General features: G+C 49.5%; 1 protein-coding gene across 1 annotated transcript in view; it reads right to left on the bottom strand.

The window, feature by feature from the left end:
• The window catches only part of LOC124233875 (SHC-transforming protein 3), a 116,131-nt gene extending 100,228 nt beyond the window's left edge, over positions 1 to 15,903 (bottom strand). The window contains exon 1 of the mRNA XM_046651131.1: positions 15,448 to 15,903. Coding sequence (XP_046507087.1) covers positions 15,448 to 15,903 — 456 coding nt within the window. The remainder of the gene's footprint in view (positions 1 to 15,447) is intronic.
• Between the last annotated feature and the right edge of the window lie 9,562 nt (positions 15,904 to 25,465).

Raw genomic sequence — 25,465 nt, 5'->3', positions numbered from 1 at the left:
CCTTGAAACTTTTATTTTTAGTGCTCATCTTTTTCTGATAACTAATGTATGTTCATTGTACAAAAATGTGGAAAATACAAGCATCAAAAAATTAATATCCTGTCTAATCAACCCACCAGAATAACTTGGCATTATGATAAATGTTGTTGGAAGCCCTATAACAGCTCAGCTTCTGTTTACTGGCTTATAGGGCAGCTGGCAAGCTCTTTATTAACACCAGTCAACTTCAACACAACTGAGGAAGATGCAGCCTTGTAGACACCACCCACCCCCGGTGATGGCTCTTTCCAACAGCCATGCAAATAGTCTGAAGAAGCTGTGAAGCTGAGAACCCAAAATTGGGGCCAGGAAGAGCACACAGTCACGTCAGCTTTCATCTCATCGAGTCCCAACCTCATGTCCACCTTGGTGGTGACGAGGACGGCACGGCACCATCATGTCTTGTGGAACAGATTCACATGAGTTGGGAGGCTGAGCTCACACAGAGCTGGAGTCACAGTCTTGTGATATGACAGTACTCTCTCTTGAATAAAGAGAATGAATAATCAGCCTCTTTGACTGAAGGCGGAGGCCGGCCCTGACTCATGGAACGTTAGAGAGGTGAGCTCTGGATTCAACAATGTGGCTGTGGGTGGCTCAAACAGCGACCATTCAGGAAGCGTCTGCCACCGGCCAGGCAGTGTGCCAATCCCCTACACTCTACTCCTCCTGCTGACCCTATAAAGACTTTGCTATTGTCACCCCTATTTTAGACAAGGGTCTTGAGTCTCAGGTGCCTCCAGACGGCAGGCATTACTCTGGGGAGGGGAAGACTGAGAGTTAAGCAAAGTTGTCCACGTGTCCAGAGAACCCAGGGTCCCTGTTGTTGAGGGTGAAGCCTGACTCTTTCTGAGCCAGAAATGTGTTTCCAGTGTGGCAGGACACAAAGGGCATGTGAAGACAGGACACTGTAGGCCAGTCTCACAGGAACAAATAGGTGGGTATGGAAGGAGGTGCCACCCCACTTCCAATTCTTCGACCTCTTTTGTCAGATTTTTTTCAACTCCCATACAGTTAATTCAGAGAAGACATTAGCCATTTGGTTCTATCTGAGCCCAATGCTAAGTTTCCGTAGCTGGGCGACAATTCTCTTTTAATCTTTCATCTCACAGAGAAAATTACATTAATACAAAAGCTATATGGGCTTTCATCAAAGAGCCAGGATGCCTTTGTAAATGTTAGCTGGTGGCGTGTGTCATCCATCTCATTTACGACGAGGAAGCTGAGTCAGAGAGAGGAAATATGACTGGGGTTTGGTTAAAAGTAAACCACAGCCACGCAATAGGCCACATCTGCTCTTCCAAGTCAAAAGAAAAGAGGGAAGAAACGGTCCAAAAATAAATGCTGGTATTACAGCTAAAGCCACATTCCAGCTACTGTGCGAAGGAGGCCACGTGCACCAGCCCTCTGACCCCACCCTGCCTCCTTCCACCTCTCCCCTCCTCACTCTGGCACTAAACCAGCTGCTGGGTCTTAGAAAAAAAGCATTCTCTCCCCTGGAGCACTGGTTTTCTTCACCCCCACCAAAAAATAATAAAAAAAGATTATTGGATGAGATGGCCCTGGTGATCTGTTAGCTGCCCTCTGTGTCGCCAACAGCCACATTCCTAGCCCGGTCAGCCTCTTCCTTCCTTCCTGGGGACCCACTGGGCCTGGGTCCCAGTCTCAACACTGGGTCTCCATATGCTTGGCCCGAGCTGTATCTGGATGCCCTTGGCTGGAGCCTGCCTCACTCCTTCCCCTCAGAGAGCAGCCATCAGCCTGTGGTCTGGACTCAGAGACTGAGAAGAGGGCCACTGGCTCGGAGGCCTTGTCATGGCTACTTGTTGAGACAGCCCAGTTCCATTCCTGTTATTGGTGGTTTGCGTCTTCTCTCTTTTTATCTCTGTCGGTCTTGCTGGATTTACCTATCTTATTGATTTTTTTGAAAAAATCAGATTTTTTTCCTTGTTTTTTTTCCTATTGATTTTCTATTTTTGATTTTATTAATTTCTGGTGTTATTTCCTTCCTGCTGCTTGCTTTGGCTCTATCTTGTTCTTCTTTTTTGGTGTCTTCAGAACGACACTCAGACTATTGGTTGGAGAACTTTTCTCTTTTCCAACGTCAGCATTCAATGCTGTAAATTTCCCCCTCAGTACTCTTCTAGCTGCATCCCACATATTTCAATATGTCGTAGTTTCATTTTCTTTCAGTTCTATGTATTTTTTTTATTTCCTTTCAACTTTCCCTTTGTCCCATGGGTTATTTATAGGCTTGTCGTTTACTTTCCAAGTGTTTGGAGATTTTCCTGTTGTCTTTCCTTGACTTCTAATTGATTCCACTATGGCAAGAGAATACACTCTGTATGATTTCAATTATTTTAAATTTGGTTGGACTTGTTTTATGGCTCGAGATGTCCATTTTGGCGGATGTTCCGCAGGCACTTGATAAGAATGCTCATTCTGCTGTGGTTTCCTGGAGCACTCTATGTGTGTCTACTAAATCCTCTTGGTTGATAGTGTCATTCAGCTCGGATATTCTTGCTGATTTTCTGCATAGTATCCTACAAATTGCTCAGAGTGGGCTTTTGAAGTCTCCAACTATAATTGTGGACATATACAAACATTTCTGTATTTGTTCCTGTTACAAGAATGTGTTCATATTATACACACATTGCTGCATCATGCTTTTCTTGCCCAACAACGCCTTGTGAAAATCTTTTCCAGTCAATCATAACTGGACTCTAATTCACTGTTTTAAGTAGCTGCATATTATTGCATGGTGTGAAGGCACCAGGACTTATTCCACTGTTCTACTGTGGGACATCATCTTTGTTTGATGGGAGGCATAATTCCCAGTGATGATCCCACTGGTCTTCTCAATTGCAATTCTGAGTTTCGATGACAGGCTGACGGTGGAAACTCACAGTAACCGAGTGGCCTGTAGTAGGCAGTGAGGGTGGGAGGGTGGGCAGGAGAGGTGAGTCTACATTGAGGCTTTTGACAAAAGGAAACGTGACTCTGAAAATCATTAATAACGCTGCTTGTAGATCGTAACAAACAAGGCATAAAGAAAGCCCAATCGTTCTTTCTTGGAAAGAGGAACAGCTGTATCGTAAAGACGAATTTCTCTTAGTTGTGTGGGCCTATGAACTAAGGCCCAAATTATTCTTAGGATGGGACAAAACTCTAAAAATAGAATATATACCAACCCAAGCCAGAACTGCAATTCCACCAAATTCTCTACATGAGCGGAATCTCTTAAACGTAATTTACAAACTGGGCTGAAAATAGAAAAGAGAATCCAGGATATTGTGAGATCAAGACCATTGACCGAGTGAGAAATGCTTAGCTTGGAGAGCAGAAGGCTGAAGGAAACGCACCCCCAGCTCCCTCAAGGACTGCCACCTGGCGAGAGGGAGATCAGTCCGCAGATGCCACCAGGTGGAGGGAGGTCATCGAGCACAGTCAAAGAAGGGCCCGCACTGGACTGTCCCCCAGTACATAGGGAGCGTTCAGACTCTAAGAAGCTACAGCCTGCGTAACTGACAAACGGCACCGACATCTAGGCTTCGCTCTGACCCTGCCAGTCTGGGAGCAGTCTCTTCGCATCCCCCGGGCAAACGCCACGCCCACGGCTGCCTCCACAGCGCTTCCCACTCTGATTCTCCTGCCTTGAGCCGTCTCCACCCTGCACCTACTAGATCTGGACAGTCTTTCAGGACCCAGAAAAAACGCCACCCCTTCTGGGAAGCCTTTCCTGGTAACTCGAGCCCACCGCTGTCATTAGCCCGTGCTCAACAGGAAGTTTTTTCCTTTTTAAAATGGAGCAGCTTTGTCTGCTCAGCTGGATTGCAAGGTCCTTTTGGAAAACTGCCCCGCACCTCTTTCACAATCCACAATACCTTCCACTGGACAAGGCACGCAAGAGAGCCCTCAAAAAACGTTTGTGGATACATTCGTTTCCCCCATCCTGTTTCATAAATCTGTGCACTTCAATTAGCGGTGGGGGCACGTGGCAGTGCTCAGAAGATTTGCTTTCTGTTTGGAAACGTCCTGGTGGAATTTGGCTATACAATATTTTAACTTAATAACCATCACTCAGAGCTCTCATTAAAGTTGATTCTCTTACTGAAACCCTCCTGCAATTAGCTTTAAAGAGAAAGGGCAGAAAAAACAGAATTCATGGATCTACTAATAATGCTTCCCCTCGAACCGCCTGTAAAGACTTCGGGTGGGCTGGGTCCCTCATGCCAGTTCACAAAAAGAACAATTACCAAGAAATTTTTAAATAGAACAGAGTTCAAAACGTGCCTCTCTGGAGTGACATTCTTAATCACCAATAGTACATAGATAGGCCCTTAGGTCACCCTCCTGATGGGTCTCTTTTGCTCTGTCACACTTCCCAGTGTCCTGCAGCCACCTCCGCTCCTCCACCTTTGCACGGTAAGTGTGCATCACAGGCTCTTTCCCCAGGGAAGTCTTGGAAGAGCCAGTTCACCGCCTTTCCCACAACTGATAACCTGACAGCACACATATGTGACCCCTCTTCTAGAGAATGATTGCCTTGAAAGCAGGGCCCATTTAGTTCATCTTGGGATCTCAGGGGCCCAGTGGTAGGACCCGGGAAGTTCCCACTTAATTGGACTGAACTGATGAATACAGAGAAAGTCCACAGAGCTATAGGGATCCATCATTGACTCTGCCCTCACGAGAGACGCAGGAGGGAACAGCTGCTGAGTCTTGAAAGTGAACAGAGTGTTATTCTAGGTCAAGGTGGGGTGGAGAAAAGGGGCCCAGAGGGAGAGAGTCGAGCTAAGGCCAGAGATGCAACTGATTTGGGGGAAACAAGTTGTTTCATGGGGCTGGAGTATCAGGGGTTAAGGAGGAGGAGAGGAAGCTCAGGAGAGAAACTGAAGCCAAACTATGAACGTTCATATCTCATAATAAGGAGGCGGACTGAATTCTGTACACTAAGGCAGCACAGAGAGCTTTTAATTAGGAAGGGGAGACACGTATTTTACAAAGATAAATGATTCACCACATTAACAGGAAAAAGGTGAAAAATACGTATTTACCTCACTAGATACTGAAAAATCCATTAAGAAAATTCAACAACCATTTCAGATTTTTTTTAAAAACAACTAAGGTTATAGGAGGTTTTTCTTAATTTGTAAAAGTGTATATAACAATACACGTCCTCGTTAATAAGCTGAGTACAGAAGGACTTACTTTGTAGCCAGGAATGAAAAAGTGAACTTCACCAACAGCATTAATCATTCTACTCAAGTTCCCACCAATGCGATAAGAAAAGAAAAGGATTAATATTACCTAAAATTTATTGTACACAGGCAAAAATATTTACCCAAGTGGAAAGATGCATGCAGAAGAATGTTCATTATTTTAGCATCTGTGAGAAACTGGAAACTATCTACATGCCTAACAACAGGCAACTGTTTGAACAAATTTTAGAACATCCACATTTTTGAGTACTAAGCAAGTGTCAAAAAGATTGAAGCAGATTTGCAGGTACTAATATTGAAAGATTTCCAAGGAATACTAAGTGAAAAGAACATGTCACAGAACAATATATGGAGAATGCTTAGCTTAATGTAAGGGAAAGGAAGAAGAAAAGATCAAAGAAAGGAAGAAAAAGACACGTAAGTGTGCATCTGGAAACATAAATAGCCAACAGTTGACGGTGATTATCTCTGAGAGGAAGAAAATTAGAAGTATTTGGGAAAGGAATGTAGGAAACTTTGTTTGAAACTTTTTGGTGGACTATATCACATTTTTTATCAAATTTAAAAAGAAGAGTCTTTCCTGAAGCAAGCCTCTGAAGACCAGCTAGTTTATTGCAATGATCACAGCTAGAAATGGAGAAGCTGTGAATCAGGACAAAAGGAAAAGAAAAGAAGAAAGACTGGAAACCCTGTTGAGTAGAAATAAGGGTTCAGTGATTGAACAGATGTAATGGGTTCAGGAAAGGTAGGTATTCAAGGACGGCACTCAGTCCGCAACTTGGGGAGTGGGTGAACAGTGACACCATTAACTAAGGAACAGAATGCAGGTCATGAATTCACTTTGAGACATGCTTCACTTAAGAGGCCCAGAAATAGTGGATGGACACAGTGCATGGACAATGAGCCGTATAGATCTGGACTCAGTGGACGCCACTGGCCTTTGGCCCATGGTGCTGGTCCAAGCTGTCATCATCCCTCCTAACTGTCTCCTAATTGCCTCTACTTTCATTCCCCCTTTTCACACAGAAGATAGAACAATCTTTCAGCAAATCTTCAGTGGCTTCCCACTGTAGCTGCCTGGCGCTGGCCTCCCCCTCGGGACCCATCACCCTCCCCGTGACTCGACACATTCTAGCTACACTGGATATCCTCAGTTTCTATCTCCTCCTCCTAGAATGGGCCCCCCCGACACACTCAGCACCAACACAGCTGCACACACACTCCACCCACCTTCCTGGATCATTTCCACCCCCATCATTTAGGGCTCCATTTTGCTATCATTTCCTCGGAGAAGCCATCTTTGATTTCCACATCCCCACCACCAATGTGGTCCTCGGTATGTTCTCTCATCTGTCTCCTCCATTGGCATCAAAAGAGCAGGAAGCATGCCTTTTTAATCCACCTCTGTCTCCCAACCTCTGGCACAGGCCTACCCCAGAATGGGAACTCACTATCAACGGAATGCAATAATGGGTTAGCATATTGATGGAGGAGTGAATTAATGATGGATAAACAGAGAGAGCAAGACTGTTCACAGACAATCCAGGGAGAGGAAGAAGAAACGAGGGCCACGGGAGAACTGAAGAGGAAGACTCTCCATGGCAGACGCCGGGAGCCCGGGAGCCACGCTGCGGGCTGACAGCACCAGGTGCTGTGGGAGGGGGTCAAGTGGAAAAAGAAGTGAAAGGGGGGTTTTAGATTTTACAATTAGGGGATCACTAAAGACCCTCTTGCAGACACTGTCCGTGGATTGGGAGAAGCCGGTTGTCACATGTCGGCGTTAATAAGACGAGAGGAAGGGAATGAGGAAAGATGAGATTCGAGAGGGAAGAAGGGATGCTGGGGGTGGGGAGGGGAGAGTGCTGTTTTAGGGTGGAGGAGGCCGAAGGAGGATGTCTACAGAAATAAATTGTTATTGTAAACGGTAATAAATACTCAAAAATCGACCCTTCCTAATTCTTTTATGACACTTTACCATGTCTACTCTCTTGTCGTTAAGACTCTTCAAAGCTGTGTTACTGCACACCCCCTCCCACCTCCAGCAGCACAGGGTGGTAGCTATTTACACCACAAAGATTGGCAAACACTGCAGATGGTGACTTTTTTTGTCGGGAGAGCTAAGTGTTAACTGTTTACCAGCACACTCCTGCCCTGGGGTCTTACGCGAGTTGGTAAACAGCAGGAGGAAGAGAGCCTGCAGGGTAGAAGGACAGGAGTCTGTGGGCAACCACGGAACGTCAGAATCCTCCCTCTGGCCATCATTTGACAGATCTTATTTTCTTCTCTCACGTGAGTCAGTAAGTCACTCTGCAAACAAGGCTATTATCTATCATGGGAGTTGTTACTTCCAGTGGAAAACATTCTAGCTCAGTTCTTTAGGCAGAGCAGCCACCACGCCTCACAAAGGACAATCCTTTGAAAAGCAGCGTCTCCGGCTCAGAGACCAGGAGGAGGGTCTGGGGGGGGCCCTCAAGGGATGAGGTGGGCAGAACGAGCCCAGGGTGCCGAGGTTGCAGCCCCGTGTGTGGACCAACAGTTCTGGACCTGCCCCAGCTTCCTGCAGTCACATGGACGTGGATAGAGGAGAGAAGCTTCCAGAACGTGCTCTCAGCACGGGCTCGGGTGCCCACGGTGCCTCCTTGGATCCAGAGCCGTGGCCGGCTGGCCACCTGACGCCAGCTCTCCCACGCAGAGCCCCGCTTCCTGCAGGGCCCGGCCCTGGCCGTTTCCACTTTCTGACCACACTTAATCTTGCTCTTTAACTTGTTCAAGGCCGACAAATAGAAGCATATTTCAAATACTTTAAAAAAAATACATGTGAGCAAATCTGAAATTGAGAACACTGCATCTATAAATTACTATTTTTGTTATTATTGTTTGCAAATTAGAAAAAAACACATCACATGGTTTCTCCATTTTAGTGGTGACACACCTTGCTCTAGAAACTTCTCTGTCCCCTTCTGGGGCCTCTGTACCACAGATGCATAAGACGCTGCATGGCGCCCAGTGATCCGGCTCCTACCTTGGTGATGACGTGAGATGTGACACCCGCTTTCCTCAAGGCACAGGAGGCCGTCGGAGCCTCCACTCTGAGCAAGTGTGCGAATCACAGCCACAAATGCTTGACAAGGCCTTGTAACAGATCTCTTTCCATACGCATGCACATCCTATCGGCTGTTTCTCTGGAGAACCAGAACCAATACGCTACTATTAAAAACAATTTGGGAGAACCCTTGCCGGTTGCTAGAGGAGGCCCCACCGGGCTGGGAGGCAGGGTGGTCCAGTGGTGCCTGAGCAGGGGAGGCTGAAAGGTGTGGCTTCCACCGTGTCACCTGAGGCTGCCATCAGAGGCATCTCCTGGAGCCAGGGGCCATCAGCTCTGAAGGAGAGACGGCAGAGGCTACCTCGCCTCCTCACAGCACGGCCTCACGGACCACAGAGTCGAATGGAGGGACGACACGGTGTGCACACACAGTTCACCCGCAGGAGGGCCCTTCAGCGGGGCTGGCTCTTCCCCACGAAGACCACTCAGAACCGTCGTGCTGTCACTGTTTTATTCCAAGAGGTCACCATGTTCCGTGACTCCCTCTTTGGAGGAAAACACAAGGGGCCCGATAATACGGTGTTTCCACTGAAAACCAGGTTGGGGCCGGTTCTTTGTCAACAGACCGAGAACCCCCTTGTAATTTTTAAATTGTTTCTCAAACAGAAGGTTTCTATTTGGGCAAGTGGCATTAGAAATGTTTAATATTTCAAAGCAAAAAGCAATAGTATTGGCCACATCGTCCGTCAGTCCCTCTGGACGGCCAGACGGTCACATTTCCCGGGATTTGATGAAGTCGGGTTGGTCAGGGCATCTCAGCAGAGAGCACTGCTGGCATGAGGCTGGGCGAAGGCTGAGCCCCAGCGCGTGCGCAGGGGTCACACAAGTTTAAATTCTTAAAATCCGGAATGAAGGCTTCGCTGCTTTTTCTGCCATTCAGTAGACAGAAGACAGGAGCGGCTCCCCCGAGGGGCTTTCGCTTCAGGAAACAACACACTTCAGACGCCGCACTAGGACGGCTTCTAGTCTAACATAAGCAGCTCAGAACAATGAGCTCTTTGAATATTTTTTTCTCAGAAAGCCTTGGCTTTGAGTGGTTTCAGATAGTCCACCACTGCAGGGGTGTTAGAAGCCAGGGACACCAGCGACAAGGTGAGCCCCGCTCCCCCTCCTTGCTCTCTCATCTCTGTGGCTTCTTCCTCCAGCTTCCAGATTTCTCTGCAGTTCCCTGCAGGCTCCTGGAATGATGGCTAGAACCCAGGTATCTACTGGAAAGTGGTGGAACTGGCCCGATCAGCCATGGAGCAGGCAAGGGAAGTCTGAGCCCAGAATCTGAGGGCCAAAGGCTCCACAGATGCACTGAGCTGCCACTCTCTGCCCAGCCAAGAGCAGAGGCTGACCCCAGCCAGAGTGCCTTGCAGATGCGAGAAGATTCCAGCTCCCCAAGAAGAGCAGAGACTGGCCCTCTCCTTCCAGGCATGTCAGGGGCGCACGCAGCACCTGCTTGCTGACTCCTCACCAAGAGGAAGAGCAGGACCCTGCCTGAACCTTAGAAACTCAGCCTCTGGCCTGGCATCTCGCTGGGATCCAGGCGTACATGCGGAGACTCCCGGCCCCCCACCCCGAGTTTAACTAGCGCCATTCTGTTTATTTACGCTCAGGACTGCTCTGAAATTCTTAGATGGTCATCAGAGAAACATCACCAATCTTTGTACTGACGGGCGCAGACTGACATGCATCAGTGGGCCACTGTCACCACCCTGGTGCTGGGCAGGGTGAGACCAAATGGGGACAGAACCATTTACTTTTTTACTTCAACTGAAAATCAGTACTTACGATCCTGCAGGACCAAAAGCAAGTTGTAAGGTTTGTTATGTGGCCGCACACACACTCCATGCTCAACATCCATCCTGTTGTGAAGTTACACACACACACCATGGTCAACATCTACCCTGTTGTGTGCTTACACACACACAGAAGATCAACACCCCTCCATTCAACAGGCCAGTCCTATGCTTAACCTCTGCCCCTATAACAGTATGCCTCATGCACCACATATGGTAACTCTTTTCTGCTAAATTTCAAAAATCTTTTCTTGCCCTTAATCCAGGAAATAGGCACAACTGGTCATCTCGTTCCCAAACCGTCTTATTTCTGAATTAAATAATTCCATTTAACTTCATTTGTCCTTGGCTTTTTTCATTTAAAATGCTGAACCCTTGTCACACTTCCCTCTGAGCCCCGGCAAACTTTCTGGGTGGCTGTGTGGGGTCTGCTCCTGTCGCAGCCACGCCGCAGGCCCCTGACCAGGGTGTGCACGCCCCAGACACTGTGTGAATCTCATAGACCTCTTTCTTCCAGTCATACAAGGTATGGGAACAAGGCACTACCCCAGCCATGATGCCGCCACTTCCAACTGGGCCAGGCCCCCGGGTCACAGGAGCCCGGCCCAGCACAGCCTGAGCCTCTGTGTCCTGCAGCAGGCACAGAAAGGTCCAGAGAGGGGGTGCACCTCTGGAGCCCCACACTCTGAGGTGGCCAAGTGGTGCGCGGCTCCGGGTGTCCTGCTCCCACCTAGGCACCCCATACAAGGCCACGTTCCTGCTCTGGGGTACCACAACTAAGCAAGAGCTCCCGGCTTCCCACGCCCTTCAGGAAGAGCCTGTTGGCTGGAACAGCCTCTTACAGGGTTTGGACGTTTTCTACCCCCAGTTTCCATCATCAGGACTTTGCTTAAATGGTATTTTTCACATATTCTTCAAAAATATAGCATATGCTCAAAGATAAAGCACAGTGAGGAGGCAGAGGAGAAAGAAGCCTACTTTCTACAGGATTGAAGTTTCATCAACAGCTTATTTTTCAGAATTATTTTCTCTTAAACATGAATATAAAAGAAATGAATGAGATAATCAGGTATTTCTGGACATACGACATTTGCTATTTTCTAACAAGAAAGAAAATAGCCCGCGTCCAAAGTCGTCACAGGTTGTCTGCTTGTGTGTGTATGTGGTGTGTGTGGCGTGCGTGTGCACACACATTTAACACATCTGCTCTACCTGCATCACATAAAAAAAGAGAAGACACACTTTCCAGATCAAATTAGTAATTTTGTCTATTAATCTCAAAAAATTTTCTGGAACTGTTTTTCAAGCCATTTGGACAATACTTATGTGTAAGCTATCCATATTATGAGATTTTTTTCAACAATCATAAGAAAAAAATCAGCTTCACTCCACATCAAGAACAATTTTTTAATCTAGAATTAAAACAAAATTCAATCTGTCCCACCAGAATAATCCATCACGGCTCATCTTTAAATAACGTTGCTGAGGACTGAACAGTGTGACTTTCGCCCGTAGTTATCAAAGGGAAAAAGTGCTAAGAAAAAGAAATACCAATTAAGAATAAATTTTAGAGTAAGTGCAATTTATAAAGACCGTCTATAAAGAGCAATAGGATATTTATAAATAAAATGGGTAATTTATGCCACCTAAATATCATCAGATTCACAAAGGAGAGAAACAGAATAATTTTTAAAGAATTCTTTTAAAAATAAGACTTCCTTCCAAAAGAAAAACAATCTAGCATATCAGGAGATAATTCAGTAGTTTCTGATTGCTAAAATCTTCCGTAAACAGCTTGTAACTTAGATTGCAGTAAAGATACAACGCTCTGCAGACTGAGACATACGGGGGTCTGAGGGACGGTCCCCAGCATTTACGAACCATGTCACCTGCTCCCCCGGTGTTGATGGGGAGCGGTGAGTGTCTGAAGGCACTCCTGTGCACTTGGGCCTCCTGTTCCTGCCATGGGCACTGGGTGGGCCCTAAACGTGGTCACTTCTTACCCTTTTTTGATTCTGTGGTGTGACCTGCTGTAAGGAGGACCCCTTCTTTGGGAGACCCCTGGGGCCAGTGGCTAGCCCCCTGCAGCCCACACAATATTGCCCGCCATCAGGAGGGTCAAGTCTGACCCTCAAGGCCATGCCGGACTTCGGACAGCACTTCGACTTCAGCCAGTGGCTGTCCTTAGGAACGGACCCCCAACTGTTCACATCTATCTTTCCCTCCTGAAGTCATGGCTCTCTGCGCCTCTCAGCAGAGCACCTCCTTGTGGCCTTTGGAACCCGCTGAGGACCAGCAGCAGACCCCATGGGCACTCAGTGTCCTGGCCAGCTAGGACTTTTGGGCAATATAACTTGAAGGTGGGCAGCGTGTAGTCAATACTTGTCTGCATTTCTATCGGCCTCTCGGCTCCAAATTTAAGATAGTTTTAAAGTTGAATTGTGATGAAAACATTCACTGTTCCTAGCTGTTGGATTTTTCTTTTCTTTCCATCAAGGGCATATTTTCTTGTTCTTTCCCTTTTGTGTCACCAAAAGAAAAAAACAGGTGACAGGTATATTTGGAGGGTACAAAGGTGATGCCAGTGATGCCACCTGACATAAATACTACCCCAGAGGCTGCGGGCCCTGGAGCCCTCCACGATGGCAAGACCTCGCGCTGTTACTGGCAGCAGACCCGAGTGGAGGGCTGACTACGTATGCCCCGAGCTTTGAGCCCCAGTGTTGCTCAGGAACTTTCCCATTGTCCAATTTTACTTCCTCTGTTAATTAAATCACAACCTGCTGTTCAAATAGTGTGATGTTTCCTAGATGATCAAAACCCACCAGACTTCTGTATTCTGCAGTTTCCACTTTCATGTAAGTAGATTAAGTTGAAACATTTGAGACTAGATTGAGAGTAGATTGAGTTGAAACATATGAAACATGAATATTGCACGCCACATCCTGACAGTGTCTGGAAGTAGGTATGTCTATGAGGGAGACATCTACAATTATACAGCATATGAGTTTTCCAGGAAACTGGAAAACATTTGGGGATCTTCCTTAATTCAGAAATATTTTTAAATGAAAAGGAATAATAAGTTCTTTCCCAAACCTAAGCCTTTAGATTTTACGACTGATGGACAGAGAGATAATAAACATTGCCCCTTTCTATCTACCAGACATCTTTTAAAGCAAGGATACCAATAACGCCTTTCACAAATCAGCACACAATACCGAATTAAGATTATTTTTCAGTTTTGCGATTTTTCAAGAAAATAAGTTCATGGTTCTAAACTCAACATGGGCGATGTGGAAATGCACACCAACAGAGGGTCATATGATAATGGGAACCCTTCAGTGTCTTGTCTGTTTAGCCACATGAGTTCAAACTTCTCCCGAGAAGCCTGAGCTTATGTTCACATGACTCCACGTTCATGGGTGAGGATGGACCAGGCGACGGCCCCGAGCACTGATTAGCCACACTGTGCGTCCCTAGGTCACTGCCACCCTTTATTTGAGCCTCAGCAAACTAACCCTAAGACCCAGAAGGCTCTGGGCAGACCCAGCCCTCCACCTACTTGAGAACTGCTGCTGCTGGGCGGTCACGACCTGACTCAGGAGTGGCCCAGCAGTGTAGACTTGAGTCAGCCACGACACACAGTCAGCACGACGGCCGCCGCCGTTCGCCACAAAGCAAGAGCAGATCCCGAAGCAAAGTGAATGATTTTTTTTAAGGGAAACTTTAAAGGCATAAATTTGAGAATTCTCCCTCCATTTGAAAACTACCCTCTACGTTCAATGTGACAGGTGTAAAAGCTTTGTCAAGGTCTACTTGCCTATTTTAAGCGTAGGCTTTTTTTTTTTTTGAGATAGTAATTGTACTAACACACTAGAAGTAATAAACTCTGGTGTCACTTCTTCACCTCAAAGTTGTAGGGGCTTTCTCTTTTTTCTTCTTTGGCTCATGGTTATATAATTTAAAGAACGAACACAAGAAGAATATTCATTTTCTTTTATAATAAACTCAGTCAGATGTGCCTATTTTATGCTGACATTTATGATGTCCTTTTATAAACTACATTAACGTGTTTTCAGAAGCTAACAATGAAGACTGCCTGAAAAAGCAGCCTCACGAGAAGAGGCCCCATTTTTAACACTGACGATCACATTCCTTTGTCAGCACTTTTTAGATAGTTAAAAATAATCCACAAAGTTAACTGTTTCCTTTAGTATTTTAGTTCCAAGATTACCAAGATGCAACATTTTGCCTGAGGATGTGGTCTGTCAAATTTTTAAACTGGATCTGTAGCCAATATATACAGACCAGGCTCTGGGCTGCCAGGCTTGTCAGTGTTGTTGGCAACACTGTGGGCAGGGAGTTTGTGCCTCATCTCTTTTTAAATAAAAAGCCAAGCCTTGGAATGACGGGATTGAAAACCTCCCCCCGAGCCTCCTCCCCAGCCTGGCAGACGTCTGCCCCAGTGAGCGCAGTGCTGGCCGCCACTGCCCAACAGGCAGCAGGGTACAAGCAGGTGCAGGCCATTTGGACTTTGCTCAGTATTTGTTCTTTAAATATCATAAACTACTTGCATAAGGGAGGAATTTTATGGAGCACATTGGGCATGATTTTTTAATTCTTTGTGTTGGAGGAAACATCTCCTTTCCAGCCTGTGGCTCAGGGCCACGCACCTCGGGGCCCTTTAGCCTATTTAAATGGAAGATGACATTCCCTGGGGAAAATGGCCCGGAATTCTGCTGCTGCTGTAACCCACAGCTGGTAGGTATGGCACGAAGGGCAGACCCTGCAGACAGCCTTGCTGGGCAAGAAAGTGCAGCTTCTCTTCTATGAAGCAGGCGCCTGTGGCCTGCACTGCAGGGAGCTGGACCTTGCTGCTGTGGGGAAGGCAAGCGCCCACCTGGCGCCCAGGGCAAACCGAACAGAGGTGGTGACGCACCCGCATTTCTCCTCGCAGGGGCTGCCCAGGTCTTCCCAGTGCCTGCCCAGGGGAGGCCAAGTGCACAGTTGCCAGGCAGAGGGGCCTGCTCCTGGAGGGGCACTGGCCGGACACACAGCCAAGCAAGGTGGCAAAGCCATGCCAAAGGAGTGCAGCCAAGGGAAATCAGGACAGAGTGAGGTCACCGATTTCAAACCATCTCCCAATGGATGCGCAACGGGCGCGTTGGCAGTGCCCTGTCCCCGCGGCCAGGCGAGCTGACTGCGAAGGAGTGCGCACCTCCTGGCCTCCAGGGCGACCCACCGTGGCGGACGCCCCTGCACCCGGCTTCCCCACCCGGCGGCCCGCGCCCGCACCCACCTTGACGACGTAGGTGACTCCGGCGCCCAGCACCTGGTCGCTGGCGTGCGGGGCGCGGGGCAGCGGCTCGTCGCCGGGCCGGCCCTTCCTGGCTGCGCGCATGGCCGGGGCGCGGGGGCCGGGGGGCGCGCTGCCGTCCGGGGCGGCCAGGCTGGGCGCGCTGCAGCTGCCCGAGAGCCGCGCGCCCGCCCGCTCCCTGGCCGCCGACAGGCCGCGGAGGCCCGAGCTGGAGAGTTTCAGGTGGGACACCTTGTGGAGCAGGTGGCCCAGGCTGCCCGGGCCATCGTCGGGCGCCCTGCGCAGCGCGTCTCCGGACACCAGGTAGGGGGCCGCCGCCGGCGCCGCGCGCGCCGCCGAGACCTTGCCGCCGCCGCTCACCGACAGGTTGTGCAGAAGGTCATCGACCGATGTCACCGAGTCATTCCTGAAGCGGTTGTACTTGGTGCGTGGAAGCATGCCCCTCCGTGGGCTCGCCGCATCCGCCCGGGCGCTGCAGGAGCCGGCCCCGGCGCGGGCTGCCGCGCATAGCAGGGGCCGCGGTCCCGGGCGGGACGCAGCGCCGGGACAGCCGGCGGGTGCGGGGCAGCGGCGCCGGCCGCCCACTGCTAACAGCCCGCGCCGCCGCGGCCACGCAGCCCCGGGCCCGGGCTCGGCTGCTGAGGGCGGCGCGGTAGCTTTGCAAAAGTCATAGTTTCCTCTGATGAGCGCCCAGCTGCTCGGGGCTGCTCACAGCAAAAGCATGACTCACTCCGAGAGGAGACCCTTCTCAACAAAGGCTCGGTGAGCGCTGCAAATCACTTCCTGTAGCCAAAAAAAAAAAAAAAAAAAAAAGAGGAAAAAAAAACCACATACACCCACTGACAGCACACAGGAACCAATCAGTTCTCAAATTTCCTTCTTCTACCTTCCCAGATATTTTCTTCCAACCTTTGGTTTTTCACCTCCCCTTCCCCCACACACGCAGCCTTTGTGCCAGGGAGAATCCAGTCCCTTCAGATGAGCAGGTGAACTTTCTGAAACCCGACATTCTGAGCCGGGGTTTTCTCTTCCCTGTGCAGCCCATCAGTGGGAGGCCCAAAGTATCTGACAGTGATGCGTTAAAATGTGACGAAGCCTTTTTAAGAATAAAATCTTCAGCAGATCCTCATGAATTCTGATTTGGAAGCGGCAGGAATTGCTAAATAGCAAAGAAAAAAAGGAATTATTCACTCCCAGGTGAACATGAAATACTAATTTCCTGGGTTTTTCTTTTTTCTTTTCACATCAACTGAGCAGCCATGACAAGTGTCTTTGTGGCAGCGCAGTTCCTCCAAAAAAAAAAAAAAAATCTGCATATGAACTTCTGCACAGAGCCAATGAGGGCATCCTCCCTCGCTAATTTACAGCAGCCTTTCTCAGTCAGGGTTCAGTCGAATACGACTTCCAAAAAAGAAGAAGAGAGCTTCTGTGATGGATGGCACCAGGCTCCAGAAATCTATCCGAAAAAAGGAGCTGCGCTCGAAGCTTTCTTCCAACTGAATGTGTTCCAGCTCTGGAAAAAAGCCTAAGAAACGCTACCCATGCATTTCAATGTCCCTTCAGTCGCTGCTTGCAACCCCACAGTAAGAATGAAGAAAATGCAGCTGCTCTGGTCACGCATCAAATCCGCAGGAAAGATGCTTTCTTTTCAGGAGACAGACGGGCTGTGAGTGAAACGCACAGGCCTCCTTCCTCCCGACGGGAGAACAGGCCACTGGTGGCCCCCAGAAGGTCTGCGGACACTCAACCCCAATGGCCCCCGGTCGCCGTGGGCTCTGTTCTTCTGCGTCATGCATTGAGATGACCTGCCCGACAGACACCAGGATAGGCTCCCCTCCAAGTTCCCCGGCTGCTTCTGCGCAAGCAAATGCGTTTACCTCTAGCCCATTATCAGGCCGCCCTGAGTCTTCTGACACCCACAGCTAGACGTGTGACCCATGAGGTACCGAGGCTTGACGAGCTTAGGGAGCAGGTGTGGCGAGGCCCACTCTCGGCAGGCTGCCGGGGAGGCCAGCTGCCGGCACGCAGGAGGCGAGGAGCAGCGGCTCCCCTCCCAGGGCCGCAGGCCTAGCAGAGCGGCCGCGTGGCTCTCAGTTTTTCCCTTCCCCTTGCTTGCATAGCAACAGCAAATGCACGCCCCACAGATGGTTGTGACGGTTGTCAAGGCCCCCCCAAATCTAAAGCAAAACTGTCTTATCATTCCCAAACCGTGGTCCTCATTAGAAGCAGACAAAAACAGCAAATGTGAATGAAATGCTGTTTGTGTGAATGAAAGGGCTAGCAAGCGAGCCAGCGTTTCTGTGAATGAAGCGGGGCCTTGCGGCCGCGCCAAGCAATCCCCTGGTTCCAGCGGCCTCAGCCAATGAGCAGCCGCCCCGATGACTCATTCAACAAAGGCTTGCTCAATAGTGGAAGATTCCATTTCAATCAAAGGCGGGATCTTTCATCCAACGGCAGTGTGGGAAAAAGAAAAAGGAAAAAACGCCAGGCTGATCACAAAGATGCAGGACGGAAGGGGACCACTGCCATGGAGAGAAGAAAAACTAAATTTTCAAGGGAATTCGAGAACCGTTGGTCAGGTCCGAACGTGCACAGGATTGCCCCCTTGGAGGTGAGCTGTGCCCCCAAACTTTCATTCAGCCGTTCATTTACATCAAGGAGCAACCGTGAATGTGCCGTTCGGTTCAGCACTTATTATGAATGTACAGCGAATGCATTCAAAACCTGGGGCCTCGCCCTCGATTCTTTTTGTGAAAGGAACACAGAGCACGCGGCACGTTCTGAATCTCTAAGGAGAAAGAAACCCACAGCTACACAGTTAACCCCTTAACCGACGGAGGGCTCCTGTTTCTTTTACAGTGAAAAGGCAAATGGAGAGAGATTGGCTTTTCAAGATATAAATAGCAATATAAATGTACTATATGTCAGAAGATACATAAACAAAGAGAGTGATTAATATTCCAAGAACACGATAGAAAAGCTTACTTATCGGGACGATGGGATCATCATTTTGGAAGGTAGGAGAAAAGCGGAAGGAACCCCCCTCCGAAGGCTCCCCAGGACCAGAATAGAAGCTGCAAGCCCAGCCGGTATCCCCCGCCCCGCCCTCCCGGGAGAGCCCCCGGGCCCCTCGGGGCTTTACTGCGTATTTTAGACACTGTCCCCAAAGCCTGAGTAGCTGGTTTATCAGACTGCGACAACGCAGAGGTGGATGGCAGAGGGAATTTTCATGGTCTGGCAACACAGGAAAACAGACAAAAGGAAGCCATTATAAATAGAGCCCTGAGATTCGAGAAAGGTCGTGGACGGTAGTCTTTCCAGAATATTGTGGGTTTTCTTTTTAAATCTATTAATTTAAAAGAGTATTAGTTTTCTATTGCTGCTGTAACCACAAAATCAGTGGTTTGAAACGAGAGAAATTTATTCTCTCCAATGCTGTAGGTCACAGAAACCGGTGGCATGTGGATACAGAGGAGGAGGTGCACGGGGGCTCCTTCTGGGGGTCTACAGGAGAATCCCTATCCTGGCCTCTTCCTGCTTCCGGAGGCCGCCCACGCGCTCCTGAGGACTGGCCCGAGCTGGGCCCAGGGTGGGGGGGCGGGGGGAGTGGCTTTGCCCCGTAGAAGGTTTCCTTCTAGCAAAAGAGGCAGAAAATACAAAATTAATATTATAGCCTGTATGCTACACCAATTTTTAAATACGTGTGACACAAAAGCTATGCCAAGGGAGTGTGCTGAGCTTGGCCCAAGGATGTCGGGGTGACTTCAGTGGGGAGATGGCCCCCCAGCAGAGTTTGGAGGGGTTGCTGGGGTCTTCCAGGTAGATGAGGGGAAAAGACACCTCAGGAGGAGATGCTGTGTGGGGAGCAGCTCAGGGCCTGAGCCACTCAGTGCTTCCAGAATCCCTGTAGCTTGCTTGGGTTGCAGGAGAGTGTCACTTCCAGAGGTTAAGAGTGCCCAGCCTGGAGGGTCTAGGAATAAACCAAACTCCCTCTCGAGATGCCACAGGGGGTGGTGGGGGGAGGGGTCCTGCAGGGGCTCGAGAGGGGTGGGGAAGTCAGGTTCACATTTTGTGTGGACGTGGGGCGGCTCTGGGGGGTTGAGAGAGGAAGAGGTCACAGTACAGGTGAGAACTGATGGGGTCGTGAAGGCAGGCAAGGGGGCTGGAGGAAAAGGAAGGGTGGGTTCAGGACGCACTGAGAAGGCGAGCTGACCTGGATGACAGATGGATGGGGCAGTGGAGAGGGGGGCTTTTCTGGAGGCAGAATTCAGAAGGAGTTTGGGGTGCAAGATGCTTGTTAGGGGCCAACCTCTGTGGAAAGCTGAGGGAGGCTGCAGGATGGCCAGAGGGGAGAAGTGGGACTGTGTGAAGCCTCACACGCCCCAGCCTGGGGGGAGCCCCCCTTCAGTGTCCCCCTTGTTCCCTCGTCCCTCGCTCCTCACTCTCTCAGCTGCCCCAGGAGCATGGCCTCCAGCCAAGCAGCCCCTGCAGCTCAGCCAAAGGAGTGGGCCATGGAGAGGGCCTGCAGCCGCACTCCGCAGGGGCAGGAGGCCTCTGTGGAGGAGCTCAGGCAGGGTCCTCTGCACCTCCCACGTAGAGGGATGCAGAGCAAAGGCCCTCTTCTGACTTGGACGGTGAGGCTGAGTGAGTCTCATCCGTCAGGATGAGGAGCATAGGTGGCCGGAGGGGAGAGGAGGGTTCTGAACGCAGGTAAGTGCTGGCACATCCACGGAGAGCTGTCCAGTGCTGAGGGGCAGGCAGGGCTGGAGTTTGGAACCTGAAAGCCATCGGGTGCCTGTGACGTTGAGCCATTCAGTGGCTGGTGCACACTTAGGAAGGAAGAGCCAGCAACAGGGACGGATCCCTAGGACACACCAGACCTCCCAGACGGGAGCTAAGAAGAGCTGGTCAGGAGTGGGAGGACACATACGGAAACCTGGTCTGGTGGATGCCGTGTGTCTTCGATAGCTCAGGCAGCTTTAACACGACACCGCAATGGGCAGCTTTAACAACAGACAACTATTTCTCACAGTGCTGGAGGCTGGAAGTCCTTGATCAAGGCTCCAGAAGATTTGATGTCTGGTGAGAACTGACTTCCTAGTTCATGGATGTGGCCTCACATGGTTGAAGGAGTGGGGAGCTCTCTGGGGTCCCTTTTATAAGGGTCTTAATCCCATTTATGAATGCTCATCTTCATGACCTGCTCACCTCCTAAAGGACCCCCCTCCAAATACCAACACATTGGGGGTTAGGTTTCAGCATAAGAATTTTGGGGGACAAACGTTTGTTTCAAGAGAAAGTCAGTGACAGTTAACAAGGGCAGTGGTGGCAATCATAATACTTTGATTGACCATCTTCATGTGCCAAACAATGCACACCCATCATTCCCGCAGATCCCATGACCTGGGAGATGGAGTTTACAGCCCGTTCTGCCCAGAAAGAAACCAAGGATCAGAGGGGTTACAAAAGGTGCCAGGGCCACACAGGGTTAGTAACTGGCTGGGCTGTCTGACTCCGAATCCACGTTTATGACCACGGCATCACCCAGCTCAGAGAGCTTAAGTCAGGAACGCACTGAGAATCACCTTTGGAGGCGGTGATTATCCATCACTACACCTTAGCAGCGAGAATGGAGAGGGAACCACTTAGGTCACAGGATGGCCTCAACCAAATGAGAAAATGGATGAAAAAGTCATACTTTCCAGAAGTTGGAATGAAATGAAAGAGAAGATGCAGGGTGATGGCTGGCAGCACAGCACAGGAGAGAGCAGGTGATGGAAGGCGAGGGTGTTTAGGGTAAGACGGAGAACAGAACGGGAGAAACAGAGATCCAGGAAAGAGGGAGGGTCGAGTATGGGTGGAGCTATCGCCCTGGAGTGAGGTGGAGACAGGGAGGAATTGGGGAGCAGATCATTTGGGGTTGGACAGGAAACAGGCGGTTCCAGGAAAGAGACCTTAATGAACAAACACGTTCAGAGATGGGGTTAAGGGAGTCCAAAGGCTGGTGACACACAGGGATTCCTAACAGCCAGAAGCCATTCCCACACTTAGGGCTGAAGGCAGTTGAATCTGGGGAGCCGGTGGAATTCCAGCTGGAGTCTTGGAATGGGGGCTGCCAGGGACAGCTGTAGTCTTGGAGGAACAAAGTTGCTGACAGAGAAGTAGAACCAGTGATGGAGAGGGAAAGGGAAGAAATACCCCAGCTTCTCTCTCCCCGCTCTCTGATCTCCTACTTGTGCCTCCCATGGGCCAAACCGATGGGAAGCCAGAGGTCCAGGGAGCCTGGTGATGAGGAGGGAGGGGGCAGCCTCCCAGGCACAGAGCCGGTTGGGCAAGGTTGTGCTTAAAAAGTGAGAGGGGTCCACTTAAGTAAGGAATTTGAGTTGAGGGGGAATGTTTAGAATGCCTGCCAAGGGGAAAAGAGGATGCTGCTGACGAGCGAGCAAGTGCAAAGGCATTGGCATTATGAACCCACCACGACTCTGTGCGGCCCTGGAGAGCAGAGGTGTGTTTCTCTAAGAGTGTTCATCAGACTACTTATGAGCTGGCGGAAAGTGAATTATTAGGTGGAGGGTTCATGGGAGGCTGCAGGCAGGGGAGGGAAGAGGAGAAGGGACCCAACAGGAGCAGGTGATGGGCTGTGGGGAGAGGAGCGGCAGAGATGGAAGTGGCTGCTGAAGGAGGATCAGATGTGGGCGTGGAGGTCTTGAGGTCCTGGGGAGGTGGCAGCCTGAATCGTTTGGGATGCACATTCAAGGGAAATGGCAGGGAAGGCCCCTGATGGTATCCCCGAGGCATAGGTGGGGAGGGGGGCCTCAGTTTCACTGAAGCCAGAGATTGGGTCATCCTAGCAGGAGGCTGGGGGTGGAAGGGAGCTCATTAGCCACGACAACGTGGGAAGGAGTGAGCTAGCCGGGCATAGAAAAAGAGAGAATGAGAGCACAGGACATTTAGAAGGCAAGAAACAGGAGCCACACCCTACAGCTGATGTGGAGAGAGAGGTGGATGCCAGCCATGGGGGAGGCTCCCGAGACCAAGGACGTCCACCTCGGGTGTGCACCGCCCACCTCCTGGGTGTAGTAATATCTGTGGTATAAAGAATACTTTGTAACAGGTCCCCCGACGGTGGGAAGCCTGGGTGCTGAAACTGCGCGTGCGCCAACAGTTCAGCACCGAGGACAGTTCCCGGGAACCTCGGCCCTAGACCAGGCTCCTGTCCCCAGAGGCACCCTTGAGCCTTGGCGAGCTCCAGGGAAAGGTCCCGGCCCCTGCGCCTCTCCACGAGTGCTGCGTCTGTTTATTTCCAAGGCTTAAATATTGTCCCTCCCTCCAGGCAGCTGCAGTCTCGCAGGCCCACTTGAGCGACAGGATAGGGTCATTAGCCTGGAGTCCTCAGTGGGGGCCACTGGGCAGCTCCTCCCTGGGCCGGGCCCTGTGCTGATCTTCTCGTAGGCCTGTCCGATCCTTATGACCCCACTCTACAGATGAGTACACCAAGGTAGGAGAGGTTTAGTGACTTTCTATGGTGACCCAGCTAGCAGGTGGTAGAGCAGGAGTTCACACCACGGCCAGCCTGACTCTAGCACCCACCAGAACAACCTGCAAATGGGGGATCTTCATGCAGCCCTGCCACTGCTCAGCCCCACCTCTGTGGAAGGATAGGAACATAACTGCTACCTCCTTACACTCGTGCCATGTGAACACAGGAGCTTCGCAGGCTCAGCATGAGGTATTTGATCATTCCTGGGGGAGACAGGCAGGTCATCACCTACTGTGCACGCAGGAGTCAAAGTTAACCCTGGGCGAGCCATGGACGTGCCAGCCTCAGGGAGGAAGTGGAGAAGGAAGGGGGAGGCTTTAACGTGCTCTGACAACGGGCACATCAGAAACACAAAGCGCTGGGGAAACGGTTCTTGTCTCAAAAAGAGGAGTTCCGGGGAGAAGCCTCAGAGAGGGGAGGGAGCCGCAGGACTTGCACACTAAGAAACAGCAGGGAGGCTGTGTGCGCCGAAATAATTGCTTGATTAAAATGCGCAAGAACCTTATTTCACTTGTAAAAGAAATTAAATCTTTTCCTGAAGAAGAATTAATTTAGAAGAATTTTAGTGGATTCTGTATTCCCGTCAACTCCTTGACCGTGTGCATGTCTAGTTTTATGTGGAAACAATTTCCTTTCCTCATTTTTCCTCTATTTTTAGAGACATTGGATTTTATAGTATAATCTCCACAAATATGTTTCATGGCTGAATAATGTTCCATGGAGTCAAGAAAATGTAATTTCCTTAGGCCTCCCCATCCCTGGACACTTCGATTGTTTCTAATTTATCAGGACCGTAAACATCGCCATAGTGAGAGCCTTTGCACATGCAGCTCATTTTGTATCACTGACTTATTTCTCCGCATAAGTTACAGGAAGTGGAAACTCCTGTAGCTCTTGGTTGGTGCTGCCTGGCGGCTGTCCAAAGTCCTGCGTCAGTTTTCACTGCCGGCGGCAACCAGCAGGAGCAGACCCGGGTGCTGCAACCTCACCGGCCTGGGCTTTTGCTGTTTTTGTGGTTTCATAGTTGCCAATGGTTCCTCATATTTAATGGTTGCAGGATGGTCACTCAAGGGCCTGGACTCTTGGCTGGCTGGGGGCCTGTACTTCTGCCTTCATTCTCACTGACTGGCTCCAAACCAAAAGTGGTGAGATTTCCCCCAACTCGATGCGGGCGTCTGCCTGTGGGCTTGAACCTATGAGACTTTCACCCCCACCTTTGTGTCAGATGGAGACCCCGTACTGAGGCTCACACTCATCCTGCTGGACTCACAGTACTGTTTTGGCTATTTTTAATTTAGGTCATTTCTGCCAGATTCTGCATGAGTTTTCACTAGACTTGTCAAATGTTTACCATTTTTACCTTTTACAAAACATTTTTTTACAAAAAATATTTGAGTCTATATACAATTGTGTATGATATAGTTACCTTATGTTATGTAATTATTTACATATTATCTAATATATTGTGAACTATGATTTACACATAATTATATATGCTAATATACTTATATAACCTATGCTGGCATAATATTGATATATATAAATTATAAGTACTATTCTCTTTTATATAGATATGTGTTATGATTTATACATAATCCTATATACTAATATACTTATATAGCCTATATTTGTATAATGTTTATATATTAATTATATGTATTATCGCTCTTTCACATGGATGCATTATGTCTTATGATTTATGCATAACATATATACTAACATATTTATACAACCAATGTTTGTATAATATTTATACACGTTAATTATATGTATTATTTCTCCTTCATGTGGAAACTCAACAGCACAGAGGCATCAATATGCAGGCGGCTGGTACCCAGAAGGGCCTTTGCTGTCCCAGAGGCACTTAGTGAGGCTGAGACCACAAAACCTGTATGTTTTCCACTGCAGCTACCAGCAGCCATGCTGTGCGCAGTGGTTCTCAGACTCGAGGACCCCTGGCGGACTTGTCATAACACAGATCGCTGGCCCCACCTGGAGTTTCTGACTCAGTGGATGTGGGCGGCTCCTGGGTGGCCAGGATGCTGCCCAGTTGTAGACACAGCCTGCTGACCACTCGGCAGCTGTGCCAGCTGATGATCCCTCCCTGAAAACTAAACGCTGGACACGCTCCCACTGCAAGACACAACAGACTGAAACGGTTCCATCTGCTGCGACCTGGGGACAGCCAGATGGTTGACCTCAAGAGGTGAGAGGGCTGGGAGACAAAATCCTGGCAAATTCCCAGCACAGTGTCTTCGTGGGGCTCAGGAGAAGCCTTGGAGAACTTCACAGCATGACATCCCTTTTCAGTGGAGTTCCCGATGCTGGCTGCACACTGGAAACCTCAAGAACCTCCTACTCAAGGAAGTAGGACGTTTAAACCAAGAACCCCAAAATAATAATAGTGGCTAAAAAGACGTGTCAGGTAGTTTTCTAAGTCCTTTAAATGTGCTTTCACCT

Source organism: Equus quagga, unplaced genomic scaffold (genome assembly GCF_021613505.1).
Source record: "Equus quagga isolate Etosha38 unplaced genomic scaffold, UCLA_HA_Equagga_1.0 268.1_RagTag, whole genome shotgun sequence".
Classification (NCBI taxonomy): domain Eukaryota; kingdom Metazoa; phylum Chordata; class Mammalia; order Perissodactyla; family Equidae; genus Equus; species Equus quagga.
The sequence above is the reverse complement of the archived record's forward strand: the minus strand, read 5'-3'. Positions and strand labels throughout refer to the sequence as shown.